This window comes from Stenella coeruleoalba (genome assembly GCF_951394435.1).
Source record: "Stenella coeruleoalba genome assembly, chromosome: 1".
NCBI lineage: Eukaryota > Metazoa > Chordata > Mammalia > Artiodactyla > Delphinidae > Stenella > Stenella coeruleoalba.
This window is the reverse complement of record NC_137169.1, coordinates 180,097,829-180,120,186: the sequence shown is the minus strand read 5'-3', so window position 1 is coordinate 180,120,186 and position 22,358 is coordinate 180,097,829. Positions and strand designations below refer to the sequence as shown.

Genomic DNA, 22,358 nt, shown 5'->3' with positions numbered 1-22,358 from the left:
AGGGGAGAGAAAATAACCTATCCTTTTAGGGTCACAGTTACCTGGATCCAAGATACAAGACTTTATGCTGACTTTAAGGCCCATCAGAGAAGAGACCCATCAACAGTCCTGAATAACCAGTGCTATGGACGTGGGGTTCACCTGAATGTTCCTTTCAGCACCTGTCCAGCAGCCACTTCCTTGGAATGGTTGTTGTAACCAAAGAACATCTCCCCAAAGAGAGTCTGGTTCATGGGGAGCTCTCTGCTTTCCCCACAGTCACCTCCCTCTGGACAGGTCTCTGCGATGAGCTGGCAAGAGCGTCCATCCACACCAAGCTTGTAATCCTCGATGCACCTAGCATGGTGGAAAGCTCAAGATAAGAAGTTATTCCATCAATGAGCCATGCAGCCAATGCAACCCAACAGATTGGAAAAAAAATGCCTTGGGAGAATGTTGGATAGCCAAAGATTATGAGTATCCTGATTTGATTTTGTCCCCTATATAACTCAGTTTCTTAGGTCTATAAACCGAGTCTTCTTGCATTATGTGATCATACAGAGCCTCTCACCTTTCCTTCGCGGATAAGTGCTTCCAGAGCTTTGCAGTTCTTTCTCCTCTAATAAATGTAGGATTTCCCAGATAGGTCTGAGTAAGAATCACTGGATATAAGCTTATAAATGAGTTAACACATTTAAATACAAAGTATTCTAGAGTCTTTCTCCAGAACAATCTACATGGCCAGACCCTGCATTTGTTTGGAGGGTAATTAGGCAGCAAAAAGAATGACACTGTGCTTAAGAAATTAATAACCTTCTAACCTGGTCCTGTGACAAGTCAGCTAAGAAATTAAAAAGATTGATCATCTTGCTGCTGTGCTCTGTTTGAATATATCCAAACATAAGATTAACTCCCCCTTAATTCAGAGTAGCATTCCTGAACTAAAGAGATGTTAGGGCATGTTGTGTGGACACCTCCTTGATATCCTCCCCATTAAACATGTGCAGTTACTCTAATGGAAGAGCAATACTGATGTTGGTAGATATGGGTCAATAACCCGTAAGTCATTAATTGGACTTTATTTGTAGTTATAGTGAGAAGAACATTATTTGTTCGTTCAAGTAAGAACAGCTTTGATAAAGCTGTCATTTTAAAAGCATATTGATTTAATTTGGATCTCTCCTTAGAAACATACCAAATTTGGAATTTATAGATGTTCATGACATTAGAACACATCATTTATTGCTATCTATAGTAATTGTTGCAATAAGATAAAGAACTCTGTTCTATATAGAGGAACAAATTATCATAGTTTTAAGTGGTGAGAAGCAATATTATCATGGCAATTACGCCGCCCTTTACTGGGTTACCTTGAATTAGCTGATTGAACTCCACATCTGTAAAAGTGAGAAAAACAGTAGCTGCTTTGTTGGGTTACTGAGAAGATTAAGTGAGATACTGAACTCAAAGAACTTACGTTGTGCCTAGCCTATAGTAGGTGCTCATTAAATGCTGCTATCGTCATTAGCAGAGGTACAAATGAAGCCTATGTTAATGTAACTTTGTTTTCCCCATTCACCATTTACATATCGTGTGAACAGGTGTGAGCAGAGCTCTTTAATTATAAGTGCATGTGATTTGGTCTTTCTAAAGAACCTCAAATCAAGGACTTCTTTTGGCAGGCTATATATAGTGGCTTGGAGAGTGCTAAAGGTACATGGGTACCAAATTCTGATGAAATAGGAAAGAAAGTCCAGTTAGGGACCTACTGTATTAGTCCAGGCAACAGACCTGATTTGAGACCCACAAAGGACTTTATGGCACCAGCTGAGGTCTGGGACAAGATACAGTGGTTCCTTCCTTGAGCCATAACACAGTGTTTCTGGAAAGCATTTTAAATTTGGCTGGCTCCTTCTTAGTCCATCCTGAGCATCTTGACAACTTGCCCTTTCACACTGCCATCTCCCCCATTCTCCTTTGTGCTCATGGCCGCACATCCCATCGTAAACTCCTTTGAGAGAGAGGAGACCAGATCTCACATCCTACTGTGTCTCCTATATCTGACACCTAACTAGGTTGTCTGCACAAAGTGGGTGCTCAAATATATGTTTATTAAATGAATAAATTCTATGCAACTTTGGCTGAATTTACCTCATTAATTGAAGTGGGTCAACCATAATGATGACATTATAGAGATGTTAAAATTGAGATCAAGCTTCCATTTATGGAATGGGATTTTACAAGAAACTAAACAGGAAAATTGCCAGTTGCAAAGAAAGAAAATAAAATGAAATACAATAAAATAACATTATTCGTCCACTGAATAATCTTCTCACGATTATGCAGCAGGCACTGGCTTTCGGCAACAATCCAGCAGGTCCCTTCTTTGATAATTGATTAGTTTCACACAATCTTTCCCAAGCTTTTGGACCGTGGAATCCTTTTGTCACAAAACAATTAACATAGCACCACAAACACAGTTTGGAAATTCTGGTGTGAGCAGGCAATGATTTAGGTAAACCCCTAGGTCAGTTTCCTCATTTTCAGTGGTGACACTAGATTTCCCCTAAGGGTCCTTCCAACTCTGACTTTAAAAATACCCCTTTTCCAGTCCTGAAGGCTCTTTCCTCAGAGCCTAAGGGCTGGCCTAGAGTGACCAGTTCACATCAGTTTACTTTCCTGAAAGTCCCTCATCCCAGTAAGCCGGTTGGCCTCATGGGCAGTTCAACTCACCCGCAGAACATGAGGATGTTGTACACAGCGGGGTCATCCGGGAAGGGCGCCATCTGCTGCAGACACAGCTGCTCACAGCCACCGTTGAAGCCATCAGAGCAGTCCACCCCGATGTGGCGGTCATAGCAACCAGAGCTGTCCTTCATGGGGCTGAGTCCGGATGGGCACTGGCACAATCAGAAAGCATCCACACAGGTGGGTGAACCCGGGACCTGGGTTCTCTGGGAACCAGAGTGTAACCACTGATGCCTATTTTTAGCATTCAGCCTTGAAACCATCAACATTGGTAAGTAATGCACGAGTTTCCCACTATGCTGGACTCCCTATAAAAGCAAGTGACCTTTTTTGACATCTCGCTTCTTCTCTCTGGGCACAGATCACACACATTTGCATTAAAGCTGATTCCTACCAGCAGGATGGAAGGGAGCATTGCAGCAAGACAGGGCCAAGGTGTGCTGGCCTCCCAGTTGGGCCTCAGGCGGGCAGGAGAGCGGAAGTGATGGGCCTGAATTAAAATGCACTAGAAGAGACTCCTTTGGGCTAGGGGAAGGGGGTGCTGCTGTTTGGACTTAGGATTAATAGGACTTTATTTTTGACGTCCAAAGCACTTTGTCAACATTGGTACCGGATGGCAATGTTGGAGGAAGCGGACTGAGCCAGGGCTGCCAGCCGGCAGCAGGAAGTGGACTTTCTCCGTGACCTTGGACGGAGCCACTCTCTCCTAGTGAGCGTGGCGGTACTCATGACCTTCCCACCTCAAGGATGCCCTGAGGAAGATGCACAGACCAGGGTACCTGCTACATGAGCACCCACAGGTGCCATACTTGGGTTTGGGCTTTATCCCAGTTCCCTGGACACTCAGTGTAAAACGCTGAGCTTTTCTGGACCACCACGTCCTCAATAAACTACCCAAGAATGACAGCAGAAGAGATAATGCAGGAAGAAATAATCAGTCAGGTCCCAGGCAAGATGAAAAGGCTCGGTGAGCAGTTGGAACACTCACAGGGGATCCACGACGAGCCAGGCAGTGTCTAATATTCCTGCGTCTTACTCACGCAACCCTCACAGCATCCCATAAGGTAAGCGGGCTGATCATCCTCACTTCACACGTGAAGAAACGGGGGCACAGAAAGCTTGACCTCCCTAATGTCACATGGCTGATCACGGCAGGACCGCACCTGAAACCTTGGCAGGCTGCACCATCACCAGCTCACAGCACAATCAGGTTCTCCCACACAGTCACTGTTGCCTGAACACTTACTAGTAGCCGGGCGCTAGGCTATGTGCTTTAGGTATTCATCTCACAGCACCCTGTATTATCCTCATTTAACAGACCTGGAAACTGTTAACACTGCCAATTAACGCATGAACTTCTTACTGCACTGGATTCCATCTAAAAGCCAATGCAAAAAAATACTCTACGTTTACATTGCTGTTGATTCCTTCCAACAGGCTGGAAGGGGAAAGATAACTTGCCCAGGGTCCAGCAGCTTATACGGGGCACAGCTGGGGGTCTGCGTAGATCTGACCTGATTTTAGTGACTGCTATACACCTACTGTCAGCTAGCTAAAACACTCCTCCAAAACTAAAACCAAACAGCAAAATAAAGCCTTTTAAAACTCGGTAGAACAGTGTTAAACACCTCCTCTCCTGCGCTGCTGCCTGTCTGGCTCTAGCTCCTGGTTGCCAAGCACCTTGGCCTAGTAGCCTGCAGCTGTCACAGGTGTGCCTCTGAAAACCCACCTCCCCTCTCTCCATGCTTCCCAACTGAAGATCACAGCAGGATGGGCACTGTTTGCTGACACTAACTCTGCAATTTCCCAAACAAATGCCCCCCCACCATGAGCCTGCCAGGCTCTCAGCCTGGTCCATCCCCTTTCTCCCCAGGGAGCCAGCTGGAGTGCTGGAAGGTGACAGCATTTAAGGATGTTTCCAAGGGCTGCCTCACGCTGTACACACCCAGATGTTTCAGATGATGGTAAACGAGCCAATGAGGCGGCTGAGGATTGCACCCCACATTTCTTTAGCCCCCTCCACGCACCCACTTTCTTGGCCACCCAGCTGTTAGGCCAGATGTGCGACCAGAAGGGAGCTGGCTTCACCGCTGTGAAGCTGCCCAGGCAGGGACATGGTGGGTATTGAAACACAGAAGTTTGACTGGAATTAAATGGGCTGCACTGGTTGCCATGAGTTCTTTTTTCCTTCTATAAAGCTTGAGAAGAGCCATCAAAGTAGAGACAACGCCAGCACTTCTGTTATCCCACCTCACGTGGTTTCAACCCTGGTACCAGCTTAGCCATCTCAGTCACTAGCCAGCACTCCCCATCGCCTCAACCACCTGCTTTCTTTTCAGAATGCCCCATCAGGCGTGATGTTCGACAAAGACGTCACCAAATGAAACCCGAGCAGGCTTTGTTCCAGAACCCCCAAACCCGGCACATCCACATCTTGTCTGGCCCTGGTGTCTAGATAACCATCGCTGTGCCAGATTGGACCACCTGATGTTTACCCTTTTGTAGGAGATTTGTAAAGAAGACAGCTGCCTTGTCCAAGTTGGATTTCTTTTCTCTTAAGTAAAGCTAAAAATAATAATAACAGCTATTGGGAATTAAGCAATTCCATGTGCAGGACAATCTACGTAAATTATCTTCAATCTCACAATTAGACTTTTTTCCCCTTATTTTATAAGTGAACAGACTTAGACTCAGAAAGATTAGTAGTAACTTGTTTAAGGTCACAGAGGTGGAAAATGGCAGAATCAGAATTTGGACCTAGTTCTATCTGACCCCAGTGTTCATTTGTGTCCCTTCCACTCTGGCATACTGCTTCTCAAGTGTGAGAAAAGCTGGATCTTTGGAATTGCTAAAGAATAAAGTCAATGTGTCAACAAAATAAAGCAATCCCATTGTTGTTTGTTGTTTGTTTGTTCAACTGTCTTAGGCAATTCCTTGAGTACATTCTGGAATCAGAATGGATTTCTAGATCCAGCCTAATATTCTCTCTCCCCTTCTCTTCACACACACACACACACACACACACACACACACATTGTATTATGGGTGCATATATTTATAGGACAAAACACTGCAAACTGTCCAGAGCAATGACCTTGAAAGCAAGACAAGATCCTCAATCACTAAAAAAGATGCAATTATCTTTACTGAACTGTAACTTACTTGGGCTGCAGTTCAGAGTAAAACATTTTTGAAAGATTTCAAAAAAAGGAAGCTGAAACCAAAAATAGAGTTTTCTTCTTAACCCTTGCTGAACCAGAACTCCCATCCCCAAGGAGTCTAACCAATCAAGTTTCCCACGGTATAAATTTGCTTTTGTTTTTGCCTGAATGTTTCATGTGCTGTTATAGTCACGTGTTGAGCTCCTCAAAATCTATATCTAAACACAAAGAAACTATACGTTCCAAATCATGGCCTCTTCCTAGAAGTATCTGCAGCTAGAGACCAGTTGTCAGGAGAGAAATCTGGCCTCCAGGAGGAGCTTGTAGTTTCCCTCTGCAAGTGCTGGCCATTCTCTTCTCCCGGCCTGTGGACAATCCCTTCACTTCTTCCTTAAAAGAGAACTGTTTGCTCAGGATTGAGCCCCAAGGTCAGACATTAACCCCTCTTCGCATAGGTTACATTTAGCAGTCCCAGGAAGAAAACTCCATGTATTACGGCAACAACCCTCACCCATCAAGAAAGTCTAATATATGAGCTCATATTTCAGTGACCCCTAAAACACACAAGGTTAATCGTCTTTCATGTGATGCTCATGGCTTCTTGACTTATCACTGGTCTAAAGCATAATGTGCTAATGAGATTTAAATGATTCTCCCCATTCAATTCCTTTTCTTCACTGTCTTTCCCCTCTGTTTCTATCAATGATTTTTGGTTGATTCATTACTTAGGAGTCTAGTCAAATCTTACTCAGCCTGAGACACACACACCTCAGTTCCAGGTTATGAGGTGGAGGCTCTGCTGGCAGATGCATATGACTGATGGACACAGGAGTGTATTCAAGGCCCCTGGGAGAAGAGGAACAACTTTCTACAGCTGAGCCTGCCTTGCCTTACCTGGATGATTCATAAGACATGCAACCATAATGCCTACTCGAAATAGGTTCTTTTTTACAACACGGCAGTCTTATTCTTTTCATAAATAATGATTTCCCCGGCTGTTTGATGGGCTTTGACATGTAAGCCCAAGCCATGCAGGAGCAAGGGGGAAAAGTCTGATGGAATTAAATTTCTATTTCAGCTTCCTGCCCCCACTTCTCTGAAAGCCTCTGAGGCATAGCCTCCTGCTTACCGTCCTACAGAGGGAACGAGAGACCGTCATCTGTAATGGTCTCCGCACATCTGCGCTCCGGTAGAGGTGAAATGACACATTCTGTGGGAAACCATTGTGGACAGCAAGTGGACAGGAGGGCGGCAGGGTCGCTGGGTAATTCAGTGCTCATTAGAGCATAATGCTCTGGCAAGGAAGGTCACGTGTTCAATACGTGAGCAAGCAGGACAGCAGACCTCTCACCTTCCGAGGCCACAGTCTGCTCACCTAAGGATGTGCAGACACCTCACACAGCAGAAGGCATTCTGGGGGGTCACTGTCAGGATGAGTGTGAAGATAAGGAAGAAGCATTAGAGCACAGGCTTTCCATTTTTATAATTTTTTAAAAATAGTTTTATAGTGTTGGAAATCATTTTCAAACTTCAAATACGGTTTTATATTAAACCTCAATAGGTAGGCTTGGTAAGAATCGAGATGCTCTGGTTAAAGCTGGGAGAGAGGAGACTAGAGTCCTACCCACCAAGGCTCCTCCAGTTCCCACTGCTGTCTCCCACTGATGGCACCAAGGATGCCTGCGACATAATCCCTGGAACCTGTGACGAAAGGGGCTCTGCAGATCAAGTTAAGGCTCTTGAGATGAGGAGATGATCCTGGGTTAACCAGGTGAGCTCAATGTAATCACAAGACTCCTTAAAAGTGCAAGAGGGAGGACAGAAGAGAAGAGAGAGAAGATGTCCTACAGAAGAATGGTCAGGAAAATGCAATGTAGCTGGCTTTAAAGACGGAGGAAGGGGACCATGAGCCCCAAAAATGCGGGCAGCCTCTAGAAGCTGGAAAAGACCAGGAACAGAGCCGCTAGAGAGGAAGGCAGCCCTGCTGACACCTTCATGTTAGCCCAGGGACACGGAATTGGATTCTCACCTACTGAGCTGTAAGATAATAAAATGGCTGTTGTTTTAGGCCATCAAACCTGTGGTAATTTGTTACAGCAGCAATAGGTCACTAACACATGGACTTTGCAGGACCCCCTGGGGCTCCACAGAACAGAGAACGGGCACTCCTGTGCTGTGCAGGTGGGGACCACTGCTCCCACCCTGGCACAGTAAGGACAATGGGTAGGAGTAAGACCTGTTGTCCGCGGTGGGGGGCGGACCTCTGCTCCAGGAATCATCTAAACGTTCAGCAATCCCGCCGTTGGAGAGTGGTCTGGTTTGGAACAGAGTGACTGAGGCTGGTACAGGGCTATGCCTTTCACGGGTATTTGTTTCCTGTCCCCAGAGACTACATAAATAACAGGGCAATTAATTGGGTAGCAATTAACCCTGTGGGAGTCCATGCATAACAGAGAGACGTGCCCTGCCTTCCTAGAAAGAAGGAAGGTTGAGCAGCTGATGTGGACCAAGCCCACCTGTCTGGCTTGAACTCAGTCAGGAAAATATGCGGTCAAACCTGTCTCTTCCCGCATCTCTGTCCCTCTCCCAGGTTCATTAAGGGCCAGCGTGCTCTGAGTGCCTCCTCTTCTTTCATAAGCATATGCCTTTCCAGGGAAGCCTTTCAGTTCGACACTCAGAGAACTGAATGTCAGGGTTGATGTGGATGGAAGGAGGAAGGGAGCCCGATTCTCTCCACACTGCAGGTGCTGCAGCTGATGCCCTTGTCCCTGGTCCTCCTCCAGATGACACGGAAGCCCTGGGCTAACGCACCAAGGCTGCGGGATGGTACCGATGCCCAGTGGAATCAGATCAGGCGCAACGTCAAGTTTTTCTCAGTAGGGTCACAAGATTATGAGGTGGCCCGTCAGCTCTCAAGCCCCAGTCCTCCTGCCTCAGGGATCCCGTGCTTCCCAGCCAATGAGAAACAGTCGGTTGAATGGGCCCGGCCCCCTTCTCCCTCCAAGAGCCACATGGGCCAGTGACTTCAAAGTCTTATGCTAATGCCAAGTGCTGGTATAATTGGGTGACTTCTGCAGTGGCTCCGATTCACAAATGCAGCGGCCTTATTGCAAATGCATATTCATCGGAACTATTCCTGCAAGCTCCGTCTCACAGAGCACGGTCTTAAAAGTACAAGAATACATCAGCACGGCAATATGCCAACTAAAAGGGGCTGGGATCACCAACAGAAGGCAAACCCTGAGGGGCTCAGAGAAAGGGCAGAGAAGTGGGAAGACATGGGGAATATATCCATGTGCGCGTGTGTGCATGTGCGGGCATGCTCAAACTCGTATGAGGGTGGTAGGGGAGGGATGTTTACATGTGTGCACACACAGTGTTTCAGTACTTATAATGACCCACCCGAGAGAGCAGCAAGGAAGGAAAGGTTGAAATCTGGATGAAGACATGCAGGTTGAATAGTTTTTAAAAAATGTGTCTCAGCTGGGAACTCCATTAGACAGTGAAATTGTCTCCTGGGGGAGCCGGTTGGGAAGCTCATTGCGTAAGACATCTGAAAGCAGACTAGCTATAGGAAGGGGAGCACCTGGGACATCGACTCACCTCCTGGCTGCCTTTGGAAGACACGACCTAAAGAGCACTTTTCTTTGTGTTTTCCTGGTAGTCCTCTCTGTTCTGTCTTCCCTTCCTTTTGATGGACCGGCCAGGTCCTCTGCCTCCCTGCCCTTCAGCCCCTCTCTCTTTCCATTTTCTTTTCTTTCTCTTCTGTCCCTTCTCAGAGGAATCAGGCTCCTGCCAACTGCTGCCCAATCTGTGAAAGTCTGGGGAGGCCTTTGGGCTGAGAGAGTCGCACTCTGGACCCAGGTACATATCCATCTTTGATGGAGAATAGCTCCCTGGACAGGTGCTCAGAGACAGGGAAGTAGGGGGTGTGAAAGATGGAATTGGCCCCAGCATCCTCACAGCGTGCCCCTGCTCTGGGCCCCTTTACAAGAGCACAGCTGTCAGACTGGGAAGCAAGATGAGGCTCCATATCGTCTCCAGAGCTGGAAGCTCCCAGCTCTGCCCAGAAACCCTGCATAACAACGTGTCTCAGTGAATCACCTCTTCCTCTCTTTTATGCCAACTTTGTGTATGGCTTTCCTGTCTTTCTTCTCTGCCCTGTTCCCTCTCCTCTCTGTCAGGATTGCACCATTCCGCCCTCAAAAGAAGGGAAGGCTGAAACCTGACAATAAGTGTTGATGGGCATGAAAATGACTAATATAAAGGCCCCAGGAGCTGAAGCCTTGCCCATCTGCTCCTGCCTCCATTTACCTGCGTGGGTCCATCAATCTTCATATCCATGGCATGGGAGATAGCTTGGTCCACTCTAACCCAAATAGTCTTTCTAGTTCATAGCATCACATAGTTTACACGTAGCGAAAGTCCATATAGCCGATAAAGTAGAAAACCACATTTGGGGAAGCAGGACTTCGTTGCTATGGTCTCAAAGAGGACCTATGTCTATTTTTTCTCTACCATTCCTGGCATAACTTACTTCTTTCATCATTCTGGCCTTAGGTATGTGTCTTCTAAAATTTCCTATTATAGTCAATGTAATTTGATTCTTGGCAAAGGAAGGTTTCTTCTAGAATTTCCTACTATAGTAAATGCAGTCTATTTCCTACTAGAGTCAATATTATACTATTAAGCAGTTAATTCGTTCTCAAATTGTTTGAGGGGATCCCTCACCAACTAGAGCGCGAGACTGGCACGAAAGAACCATGCTATATAGTTCATGACATTTTCCTAGGATGGTTATAGGACACACAGTAGGTGCTCCATAAATACCTCTTGATTAAATGACTCCATAAATGCCTCATCTCTGTCAAAAGAAAATTCATAGTGTAGACTAGACAGTAGTTACAACTAGGGAGGACTCAATCTTGACCCTCTCTTTTACTCACAGCATGCTTTCAACTCTAACTGCATTGTGTCTTATCCTGTGGCCCCTCTTCCTGAAATTACAAGCTCGACAGGGCAGACATACCACGCAACCAGTGGAGTCCAGCTTGCGATCTGAGATGCAACGGAAGTTCTTACTGCAGCCCCCGTTATCCTTGCTGCAATCACGGACTGGTCCAAAGGAATCTAAGAGGACCTCCAGGCTGTCAAAGGAGGATGAGGTCATCAGCTCCTCTCTGTAGGGAGAAAGAGCAGGAGGTAGGAGGCGGCCAGGGGACGCCAGGTGCAACAGGTAGCCTCACATTCCACGTTGCTGTCTGGCCAACCGGATCATGTCTTACTCTCTCTTACAAATATTAAAGATCAACCATACTCTGAGCCTTGAACGAACAAATTATGGACATTCTCCATCTCTGGGAAATAAGCCAAGGCTGTAACTCCTGGTCAAAGAAGAAGGTCTCAACTCAGGCAAGGGAATTAACACTTTATTGCCTGTCAGTCCTGAGGGCCTGTGGGAAGTGCTTATCAACTCTAATTTTATGACCTCTCTCGGTGCGTGAGACTTGGGGTGTGCAATATTGACCCAGGTAGCGTAGATCCTGGCACTGCATCTGGGGAATTGGAAGGCGGCCTGCCAACTTCTCCTTCCAACTTGTCTTGATTCCCTTCCCAGCACCTTGGGCATTCAGGTAGTTTCCCACTCAGCCTCCCAAACCCATTGTGGGCCTCAGCGTCCCGAGGCTGGACTCACCTGACCTCCACAGCGTCCTCCATCACTGTCATGTCTGTCTTACACTTTGCTGAGGGGTTGATGGCCAGTTCAGCTGGTGGAATCACAAAGCTCTTGCTGAGGGGCAACCACATGCCCTCCCCGAGGGTGTAGGTGAATCTGCAGAGACATCCAACACCAGCTGGTTATGACTGGTGGGGTAAGCACCCCACTGGAGGACCTGGCACTCTACCTTCAGCTGCTTCCTTCTTAACCCTCGTAGTCCTCTCCAAAAAGGAGAGCTTGTTGTCATTTTATGGATGAGATGATCGAGTCTGAGGCAGGCAGAGAGGCCTACCTCTGCTCACGTGTCCAGCCGGTTGGAGAACTGATGATGGCATCCACTTGCCCGCTGTTAAAAAAGTGTCTTTTTTTTTCCATATCATAAGCCATCAAGTTCCAGTTTCCTTCAGATTTGAAACTGGGCTTCCCCGATCTTAAGTCAGATATAATTGGAAGCATTTTAATTGGAAAGATGTACCGGCCTCCCACCATTCCCATCCCCCACATTGCACACCCACAGTGGTAGCGACGGTTTCTCTCTGTGCCTGGAGGAGCCCTACCAAGGAAAAGAAAGAAGAAAAGCTCCCTTTTTCTGGCTTCTATGGGATGGGAGTGGAAATGACTGAAGCCAGGAGCCTCCCAGGAGGAGAGAAGAGGGATGAAGAAGGTAGGCCCAGATGTATCCTCCGCACTCCTACCCACACCCCTAGCTAACGCCTAACCCGCAGGAGACAGGGAAGATTTTTCTTCTCTCTTATAACAAGGGCTAAAAGGAATAAAGGAATCAATCAGCATTTCACGGGAGAGCTTAAGGAAACCATGAGAGATTATTTGTTTATTTATTCATTCATTTTATTTCAAAGGCATTCAAATCCTCTGTGTTCACAGTCAAAAATAGTCCCTGGGATAAAAGCCAGTGTGGGTGGGATAGCACGAGGCTGTGGCAGTCTGGCGTCCCCTTCCCGCTTAAAGTGCAGGGAGGAACAATGGAAGGATGCGTACAATTAAACGGAACCAGCACCGGCTCCATTAGCAAGCTGGTCACAGAGCACCACTTCAGACTCCCTCTCCTTTCCCCTAACCTGCACACTCCCCTCTCCACTGCCCAGGTTGCCTGAGATGCTAGGAAACCAGACTGATGACATGAGATCTTTTATGAGACGTGTAGCCCTCTCCAGGACGCGGGCCACAGAGAATCCCCACTGACCAAGGCTCATGAGTTATAAGCAGCCAAGTCCTGTGATTTTCATCCACTCCCTGAACAACAGACCTGGGTAACAGAGCAGCTGAAAGAAGAGAAAGCAGGCACCCAGGGGAGAGGCAAAACCACTGAGCAAGTGGGACGTGGCCAGGATTGGGGAGATTCCTCCCTCATTCCCAGCAGTACTCTCAGTCCCCTACTTCCTGGACCTGTGGAGCAAACCTCTGCATTAAGCAGCATTGAAATAGCAGAGATCCTTTTTGCTCTGAAGGAGGCACTCGACTCTCCATGCCCACAGGAACAGGAGGCTAGGGTAGGGCTAGGTCAGTGCAGGAGTGGTCTCCACCAGGTGAGGGAGACCCATTACTAGGGGGACAGAAGAGGAAACCCACCACCCAGTCTTCTGTGAAGCAGCTGGTGAAATTGAAGGCATGCCAGTTGCCACACACACACACACACACACACACACACACACCACACACACCCCCCCCCCACCCCCGGCAAGATTAAGGAGCCAATTCAGGGCAGCTGATTGCCCCAAGGTGCCTGGAACCTGGGACTTAAGGAAGACTGTGGTTTGAAGGCAACAACATTTAAGTGAGTTTTGTAATGGGCGTTGTTAAGACAGGAAGACTCTAACAGGCAGGCTGGGGTGGGCACACCACTAATGTTACGCATAATACACTGTTTCAGAGAGGACATATGCAATATTGAAGGGTACCAGGGAGAAGGCGGTTTATTTGGACATAGACAGGAGTTTTTGTTTTCTATTTCAGTTTTAAAATGACAAGTTTTGCATTGATGCAGAGCAACAGATCTGTGACCTGTAGCTTATAATTTCTGTAGCAGATTTTAGAAGACGGTTGGCAATTCTAGCATATTTCTTTTGGGAGGGAGATCCACGTCCATCCATCTCAGTTTTCCCTTCCTCCTCTGCATGCAGTAATCTTTTGAAAGGAAATGCAAACCACATCTTTCTCCAGCTGACACTGTTTAAGGGCACCCAGACCCACAGAACACAGTCCACATCTCCGAAGATGTCACACTTCAGCTTCTTCTTTCACCAAGCCCTGCTTCAAACTCTGTGTTCCTATAATGCAATCTGACCGTAACTCCAAAAGTCGTCCTCATTTTCTCGCCTCTTTGCCTTTGCTCTTAAAAGTCCTTTCTTCTGAATTTTCTTTCCTCTCTCCTTTGCCGCACTCCCACTCATCTTAAGACTCAGTTAAGGTCGCATCTCTTCCTGAAAGCCCTCCAGGGCCTTCATGCTCTTAGGCTGAGTAAGGGACTCTCTTCTGCATACGTGCACACGGTGCCTTGTCACCCCTGAGATGTTGATCTGCACTCATCTTTTCATGTGTCCATCACCATTCATAAGAATGTGCTCTCTTGGGAGGCAGAGGATGGTTCTTTGTCATCTTGTATCCCCACTGCCAAACATAATTTCTGACACAGGAATGTCACTCCATAAATATTTATTGACTGCTTGACAAGGAGATTTAGCTATGCTCTTTAGTTCGAACAGGCTGCTAGGGGAGATAATCCCAATTTTCCAATTTAAAGATAGAAATAGTTGTGAAAATTATTCTTCATTTAAAACAGGATATGGGTTAACCTCTGGGTTTGAACACATTTGATGTTTGAGATGGATCTGGGTTTGATAGGATAAAGAACTTCCTCAGAGCACAGAGACTTCTGAAACATGACACTCTACCAAGTTAACAAGAAAACCTTCACCCTCTGGTAGGGTCAAGGGGAAACATTGTAGGGGAAGCAAAGGCAGGTGTGGGTAGAGACTAACCTTTATTGAGAACTTTCTAAAGGCAGGTGCTCTTAGAGTTGCCTCATTTATCCTCACAACAGCCCTCTGAGGTTAGTCATTTGGTTCCATTTTACCAAGCCATCAACCAACATTTTAAGAAGGTTTGCAGCCTCCCCAAGGTCGCCTCTCCATAAGTGGGAAGGAGGGGGGTGGGTCTGATTCTCAGAGTGTTGCTCAGAGCCGCTTTCCAGCCCATGTTGGCTCATGCGTATGAAATTCTAAAGTTTTCTTTTATCTGCAAAATCTACTGAGTGACTCCAAAAACTAAATATAGAACAAACTGTCAGAGGAAAGCTGCGTCCTAAAATCTCATCTATCCCTCATCCATGCAGATTTGGCAGGAACAACTTCAAAAAGCCACCGAAGACAAGTTGGGTGAATATCTGAAATGCTTTCCCAGGTTGGGCCTCCTCGCGTGACAGCTGGTGGTGACCACTGCAGTTAATGGCTCAGCTGTGGGCTGAGTCCTGCACATGGCCCTTTTGAACTAGAGCTGGAAATTTCTGTCCAGAAGCAAGCGCTTGCCAGAAAGCACTGGACAGAAAAAGCCTGTGCTCTCATCGTGGCTTGGCATGAAATAGAATGTGGGAAAACTGATAAATGGCTCTTAGCCTGGCATCTCCACCCTCTCCTAGGGCAAGCCATGCCAGAATGAGGTATTATTCCAAAGGATGCAGGTACCCATTAGGAGGAAGGTATCTGAGAGAAAAATTTGGTCTGTACTCACCCCTGCCACGAGAGGGCCTAGTGGAATGGAGTGATCCTAGCTACCACAGAAAGAACATCCTCAGTATCAGGCTGTGTTGGGTGAGGAGACTCATTCTGGAGATTCGGGGTTCCCTTGGACCCTTTGAGTCTAGCTTGGGCCCTTCCCAGGTTCTTTGGGATTACAGATTACCAAGGTTAGATTAGGTATCAAGGTTTTCTCCTAATCTGGCTAGGAAATACCTGACATGATCATCTACAGTTATTTATTGAAGACCAATTATGTTTAAAATGGTATGTTAGATATTAAATATTTAAAACCATATAGGGTGGGCTTCCCTGGTGGTGCAGTGGTTGAGAGTCCGCCTGCTGATGCAGGGGACACGGGATCATGCCCTGGTCCGGGAGGATCCCACATGCCGTGGAGCGGCTGGGCCTGGGAGCCATGGCCGCTGAGCCTGCGCTCCGCAGGGGGAGAGGCCACAACAGTGAGAGGCCCACGTACCGCAAAAAAAAAAAAAAACCATATAGGGTATTTCCCCGCCCTTCAGGAAGACAACCATTTCATTGGAGAAGAAAATAGGCAAATTAAAAATCAACATGAAATAAATAATTGACAAATAAATATTAAAGCTAGTATATATACAAATTTGGAAGGAGGAAGTCATTGTGGATTGATGCAATGGATTGGAGAAGCTTCAGGCCAGTGTTTCCCAATCCTGGGTACAGATTAGAATTACTGTGGTGTTTTAAAAAACACTCATGCCCTGGTCCCACCTCCCAGAACTTTTGAATTAATTGGTTTATTCTGGGTAAGATCATTGGTAATTTTTTTTTTTTTTTTTTTTTTTTTTTTTTTGCCACACCAGATGGCATGTGGGATCCTAGCTCCCCGACCAGGGATTGAACTCGTGGCCCCTGCCTTGGAAGCCCAGAGTCTTATCCACTCACTGGAGATTCTCATGGAGGGCCATGGTTGGAGAACAATTCTTAGATGAGACTGTAAATTCCTTGACGTCAGGGACCATCTTGGTCACATTTGTTTGGTCATATCTACATCATCTTGAACAGTACCTTGCAATAGTAGGTGCTCAATAGATGTTGAGTTTAGCTGAAACTGGGTCTAGACCATGGCAATGGGTAGTGTTTATAGTAGAAGAATATGCAGAGAGGAGGGAGTCTGAGCAGATGTGCAGAGTGGGAAATATGCAAGTTGTCAGGGGCAGTGGATCAGTTAGAAGGTAGATTTGACTATGAATGGAAGGTTCTATAGGAGAAGAGCAGCTCATTAAGAGGGAGTTGTACATTGACATTCAATTGTGGAAAGATTTGAATGTCAGAATTTAAATTTTATTCCACAGTCCAGGGAAATATGCAGTGGCTTGGAATTTATCAAGACTCTAAATCATAAGTGAACAGAGTAGCAAGTAAATAGTCATTTAGCTCCTTTAAGAAATTGCAGTCACTGACCAGGTCATAGAATTTTCCAGACTGGCCATTGGCAGTTGGTTGACTCAGATCACAGGAGGTTCTCATTAAAATTCTTAGTACCTGAAATAAGGAGGTCACGATCTGGTGTTTTCATCTGAGAGACTAGTTACTGTTATGTTAGGGATCAAAATGTTTAAACACTTATTGATTAACCCACTGGCTTCTGAGATAGGTGACTGCATGGGTCAAACCACACATGTGATCCCCTCTGTAGTGACTGGGTATCACATCTAGTTGCTACTTAACAAACCTGAAAAGAACAAATGATGCTTGTGGGGATGGAAACACATTTTTTGAGCTAGTTCTACTCTAAAAGCAATTTCATTAAGGGCTTGGTTTTTCAAAGTGTTAGTTTCGGACCTTTAGGGGAGAGGGAACTTATCCATGTTAATAGAACTCCACCAGGCTCTCCATCTGCCTTATCTTTATCACCCTTCATAAGTTCCAACAGACCAGCAGCAGGAAAAAGGGAGAAAAAAGTTTGCCAAATAATACATCATTGTTGGAAAGTTTAAATGCCCGAGTCATAGTCTAAGGAATACAGCTACACCTCTTGCAGCACAAATCCTCAAAAGCAGCCTGTGGCCAATGTCATTAACATGACCCAGCCCATCCCTGGAGAGACATCGGGAGAGAAGAGGGCAAGGGAGGGCTCTGTGAGGAAGTGGCTCTGTGAATCGGCGCTCTAGCTAGGAGCGTGCCTTAGGAGAGCACGACAGTGGCAGAGCCCAGTGCATCCAAGGCAGCAGGGAGGAGAAGGAGAAGCTGAGGCAGAGAAGCCAGCTCCAGGAGGCAAATGCAGGAGCAAAATGAACACCAAGGCCAGGACTGGCTGACAGAGAGGGTCTGGGGAAGGGGTGTGGAAAGACGGCAGTGAACAGGCGAGACTCCTCACAGTGTGCGAGTGCAGTGAACAAAAGGAAGCAAGTTTTCCATTCGCTCACCATTCCTCCAGTATGGCTACGCAGTCGCTTAATGCCTCCTTTGACATCAAACACTCGGGAAGGACTATTTACTTCCTCTCCCAGAGGGCTTGCTCGTGAAGGGAGAGGTATTCGTGTCCATACCTCCTGCACAAGCACAATCTCTGGCACTTAGAGGGTACTCAGTTGATGCACGTTAAGTGAGAAATAGATTGACAGACTGAAGAAACGGATGATAAGATCTTAGCTTGGAAATAAACTTGTGTTCCAGCTAAGGTCTGGCGTGAATTAAACTTTATGAAAATCTCCTAGTTCATGGCTGGCACCCAAATTCTTCCTCTGCTTGCTGACTTTTCTAATATGTACCATTCCCAGGTGTGTAGGTAGAAATTTGGGAGGGACTAGAAACATCCAATTGGTTTAGAAGGGTGGTAGATTAAAGAAAATGATAATGAGGTATAGCTGAGAAAGGAGGGAGGCAGGGATGGGAGGGATTAATTTTGAACAACTTAAGTCTTTATGAGAAAGGTGCAAATTAGATGCAAAATGAAGAGGCAAAAACTAACATTAGTTGCTTGTTCTGTGCCAGAGGCTTTCCCTGCATTATCTCATATACTCCTCACAACAATACAGCAAGGCATGTAATGAAGCTCTGTTTAACAAATGTGGAAACTGGGGGCTCCAAGAGGTTAAGTAAATGACTGGGGGTCACAGAGCAGGCAAGGAAGGAAGCCAGGACCCCAACAGAATCTGTCCGGCCTCAACATCCTCCATGATGTCACTGGATGAAGGAGGGCAAACGCTGCTGTTACTAGGAGGGCAGAATGACTAAAAGTGTTCCACATTTTATAAATTACCACTAGGAAAGAAAGGTCAGTGGGAAGTGGGACATGGGGCTTGCAGAGATATATAAGCAAGTCCCTAGACAACAACTTACCTGAATATTTTATCAGAAGGTTGTTCTCCCAAAACCAGGTCAAAGCCTCGCTGAAATATTGTATAAGGCCAAGGCCTGAAAGGAGAAATGGCATGCAATTAAAGTCAACCAACAAACACTCCCTGAATGTCTACTCTGTGCCAGTTACCATCCCAGGTTCTGGAGACCCAAAGCCAAAGAGGACACAGTCCCTCAAGAATCTCACTAAAGTGAGCTTACAAGACCTGGAATGCTGGAACCCAACCAAGAACAGGATCAATGCAAAAATCACTGACCCACTAGGAAAAGTGGAATTTAATAGACATGACAGCTGGAACTCTGTACAGAGTAAAATTATAATAATGTCCGTAAGATGTTATGGAGAAACCCAAACGAACTTTTTGGCCAACCCAATAGATTTAACAGACACTTAGCTTTGCTTCACTGAAGAAAGAGAAGCAGTATGATTTCTTGGAAAGATGAAGCCTCTGGAATCAGACAGTTCTGAGTTCCAACTCTGTTCTGCTGTTGAGCCAACTGTCTACCTTTGGGCAGATTATTTGCCTTGTTGAGTCTAATTTCATCACTTGTAAAAATAGATTTGCTAATAGCTGCTTCACAGACCACTGTGAAGATGAAGCAAACCTTTTAGGCGAACGTCACAGTTCATGTGGGGTCCTCAACATGCCCCCTTTCCCTCAAAATGACATGAAGGTTCTGGGTCTTTGACAGCTTCCAGATGGTTTCAATCATTATAATGTCACTCATTCAATCAGAAACAACTGAAATGGTATTTTTGAATAAGACTTAAATACGGGTCTCTCTAGTGAGCATCTGGACGTCACATGTACTTGAAAGTAACAAATCTATTCCTTTTCAATAGTATATATCTCTTCACTAACCCAGATGGCCAACCTCAAAATTATTTACTCCTTCAAGCAAGACATATAAAGCCCGGCCTTGTGCAGGTACTAGATATTGTGCACATGGGGTGAACTGGGCCCTTGCTCTCATGGAACATACAGTCTCCAGTATAACCCAATCACACCAACCCAATAACCTAATTACTGAGGATTTTACTGTAGACATGCCTTTGGTTTTCAAGGACTACAAAAAGTCAGGAGAATAAATTGACATAATTATTTGGGACTAAATCTAATACTAGGAATTGACCCAGTGGTTGTCAATGAGGGTGGTGTCACCAATAGAGAGTATTTGGGGAAATTTAGGGCAGCTGCCCTTGAATGACACAATGATTGCAGGACATTACTGGCACTTAGAAGGCAGGTCTGGAAGGCAAGAATACAGCAGTGCTCAGAATAGCCCTGCACAACAAAAAAACTCCCCCGTGTCCCGCAAACTTCTGAATGTCTTGCTGCACATTTATGTAGAAAAAACCTGCTTATAATTATCTGAGCCTAGATGCTAACTCCATTTACACACAAGCAACAAAGCAGCTTGTACTGTTTTAATACAAGATGAATTGTCTAGGTGCATAACTACCATGTAAATTAAGAGAAGATTATACACTATTATTTAGGAATTTTACCAAGATTTGTTCATAAGTTTGGAAAATCACATCATTGTCTACAATGCTGCTCATGGTCTTTGAATCACCAATACAGCATGTCTGTTTCAGTCTAATTGCTCTTACATATATCGTGTATTGCATATTACTTTACCTATTATATTTTGGTGAATCTACATTAGACGCAAATGTCTGTCAACTTTATTATCTCTTCCATTGTAATATTGCAGAAAATTTATACATTAAGATAGTTATATCATTATAAACTATATCTTAGCATTTCTCTTAATTACTATTAAGATATATATATATATTTACTTGTGTGTATTTAGATTTTATTATATATGAATTTCATTTAAGGATTATAAAAAAGGTTAAGTTTATTTGTCATAAAATAGGGTGTTGGGTCTGATAGGGTTGAGAACCACCAACTTAACCCAACCAGCTAACCAATTAACTACTTGAACGAGTTGGTAGTTCCAAGGGGAGGCCATTGGGACTCCTTAAGGGAGTGGCTGGGATGAATACATTTCTTTTCTATGCTCACTATTTATAAACACTTTATTCCTGGAATTCAATTTAGAAATACCCTGAGGCAACTAGCATTGGCTCCAAACAGTACCCAAACACTGTACTATGAATCACCCCTACATCAAATAAATAGCCCGTGTGTTTTTCATGTTTGTTCTGTTCTGGGGTTTGAATCTGATTTTTTTTTGCTGAACAGTGAGTGGTGGCTTGTGAGCAGCTAAAAAATATGTACTAATTCAAGAAAAAGACTAAAAATCAGGAGAAAAAAATATCTTGTCTGATCCTAGACACCTAGAGAGGGCAATAAAAATAGAAAAGGGAGCTGCAACTTAATCTCTCTTTTGGGCAAAATGACATTTTATTTACTATCAGTTTAATAATTTTAAATAACACACGTTTTGCCTTCAAGTCATCTCTAGTACTCAAAATGGGTGCAATGTGTAATTAGAGGTAATTCTTGGTGTGGTTCCTCGGTTGTTTGAAAATATATCTTGAGGAACCAAATTTTAGGACAAGCGTTGATTACAATGTGAACAATTAACTGCATAGAATAACATAAATAAACCTGTATTCAGGCCATAGGTAGTGAATCGATAAGCCCAGAAACATTGATTAAGCAAGCACACGCTGACGTGTTGCTAGGTAGTCACGTCAAAGAGACTCCCTGCTCTCGAGAGGCCTGAGTGTTAAGAAAGGCAGCTCAGATGTGTGGTCTGGACTCTGCCCTGATCACTGACAGGCAGCAGGACCCAGTGGGTAGGACGTGGGTTCTGGAGCCAGCCTGACTATTCGAATTCCAGCTTAGCTAGCAATTGCTGTGGGACCTTGGGCAAGTCCCTTAATCATTCTGTGTCCGCATTTCCTCATCTGTGAAATGAGGCTGAGGGTAATAATTTTATCTACCTGGCAAGGTTGTTATAAGAAGGAACTAGTTACTATGGTTAAAGTGTTCAGAACAGTGCCTGACATTCAGTAAGTGCCATGTAAGCATTTGTTAAATAAGTTAAATGTACTACTTGCCTGAATCCAATATAAATACTGTAAAAAGGAGATTCCCAAATTTCTAACGAGGAAGAGGTGTCTTCCCCTAAGGTGCAAACACAATGCAACACCAGGCTTTAACTCCCATCGTAAATGTATCTGTGGCAGCTGGAGAGGAGATAACAATGAGTGCGGGAAGACTCGTACCTCCCACCGGGGCCCACTTCACAGGACAGGGACGCTGCAGGACTGACATGAAATGCAGAGAGAGGGGAAGAGCACATTGTGAAATGGCGAGGGAAGGTGGAGAGTCTTCGAACTGCTTCAGCAAAGGAGGAAAAAAGAATTGACTTATTTCCTTCCCACCAGTCAGGGATGATGTGTCAGGGAGATGGGGATTCTTATTTGATTTATTTAGCAAATATTTATGGAGGGCCTATTGTGTGTGAACTGTGATACTAGGCAACAGGAGCCGGGATAAAGAGATTCTTGCTGTCGAAGGAATCTACGGTCTTTCTGAAGAAACATACATATGCCAGACAAATAGCAGAGGATGAGTAAAAGGGAGGAGGAATGGTCTTGTTGGAGATGAGCTAAGTGGTCGTGGCAGCGGCAGATCACTCACCCTGGGCACCGGGAGGGCCGGGTGTTGGCGG

General features: G+C 45.3%; 1 protein-coding gene across 2 annotated transcripts in view; it reads right to left on the bottom strand.

The window, feature by feature from the left end:
- Positions 1-22,358, bottom strand: part of ASTN1 (astrotactin 1) — a 327,557-nt gene that overhangs the window by 88,659 nt on the left and 216,540 nt on the right. For both annotated transcript variants that reach the window (XM_079935340.1, XM_079935341.1), the window contains exons 9-13: positions 18,684-18,758; positions 11,584-11,721; positions 10,918-11,068; positions 2,713-2,879; positions 142-336 (exon numbers count right to left, since the gene is read on the bottom strand). In XM_079935340.1, the coding sequence (XP_079791466.1) occupies positions 142-336; positions 2,713-2,879; positions 10,918-11,068; positions 11,584-11,721; positions 18,684-18,758 (726 nt within the window). The remainder of the gene's footprint in view (positions 1-141; positions 337-2,712; positions 2,880-10,917; positions 11,069-11,583; positions 11,722-18,683; positions 18,759-22,358) is intronic.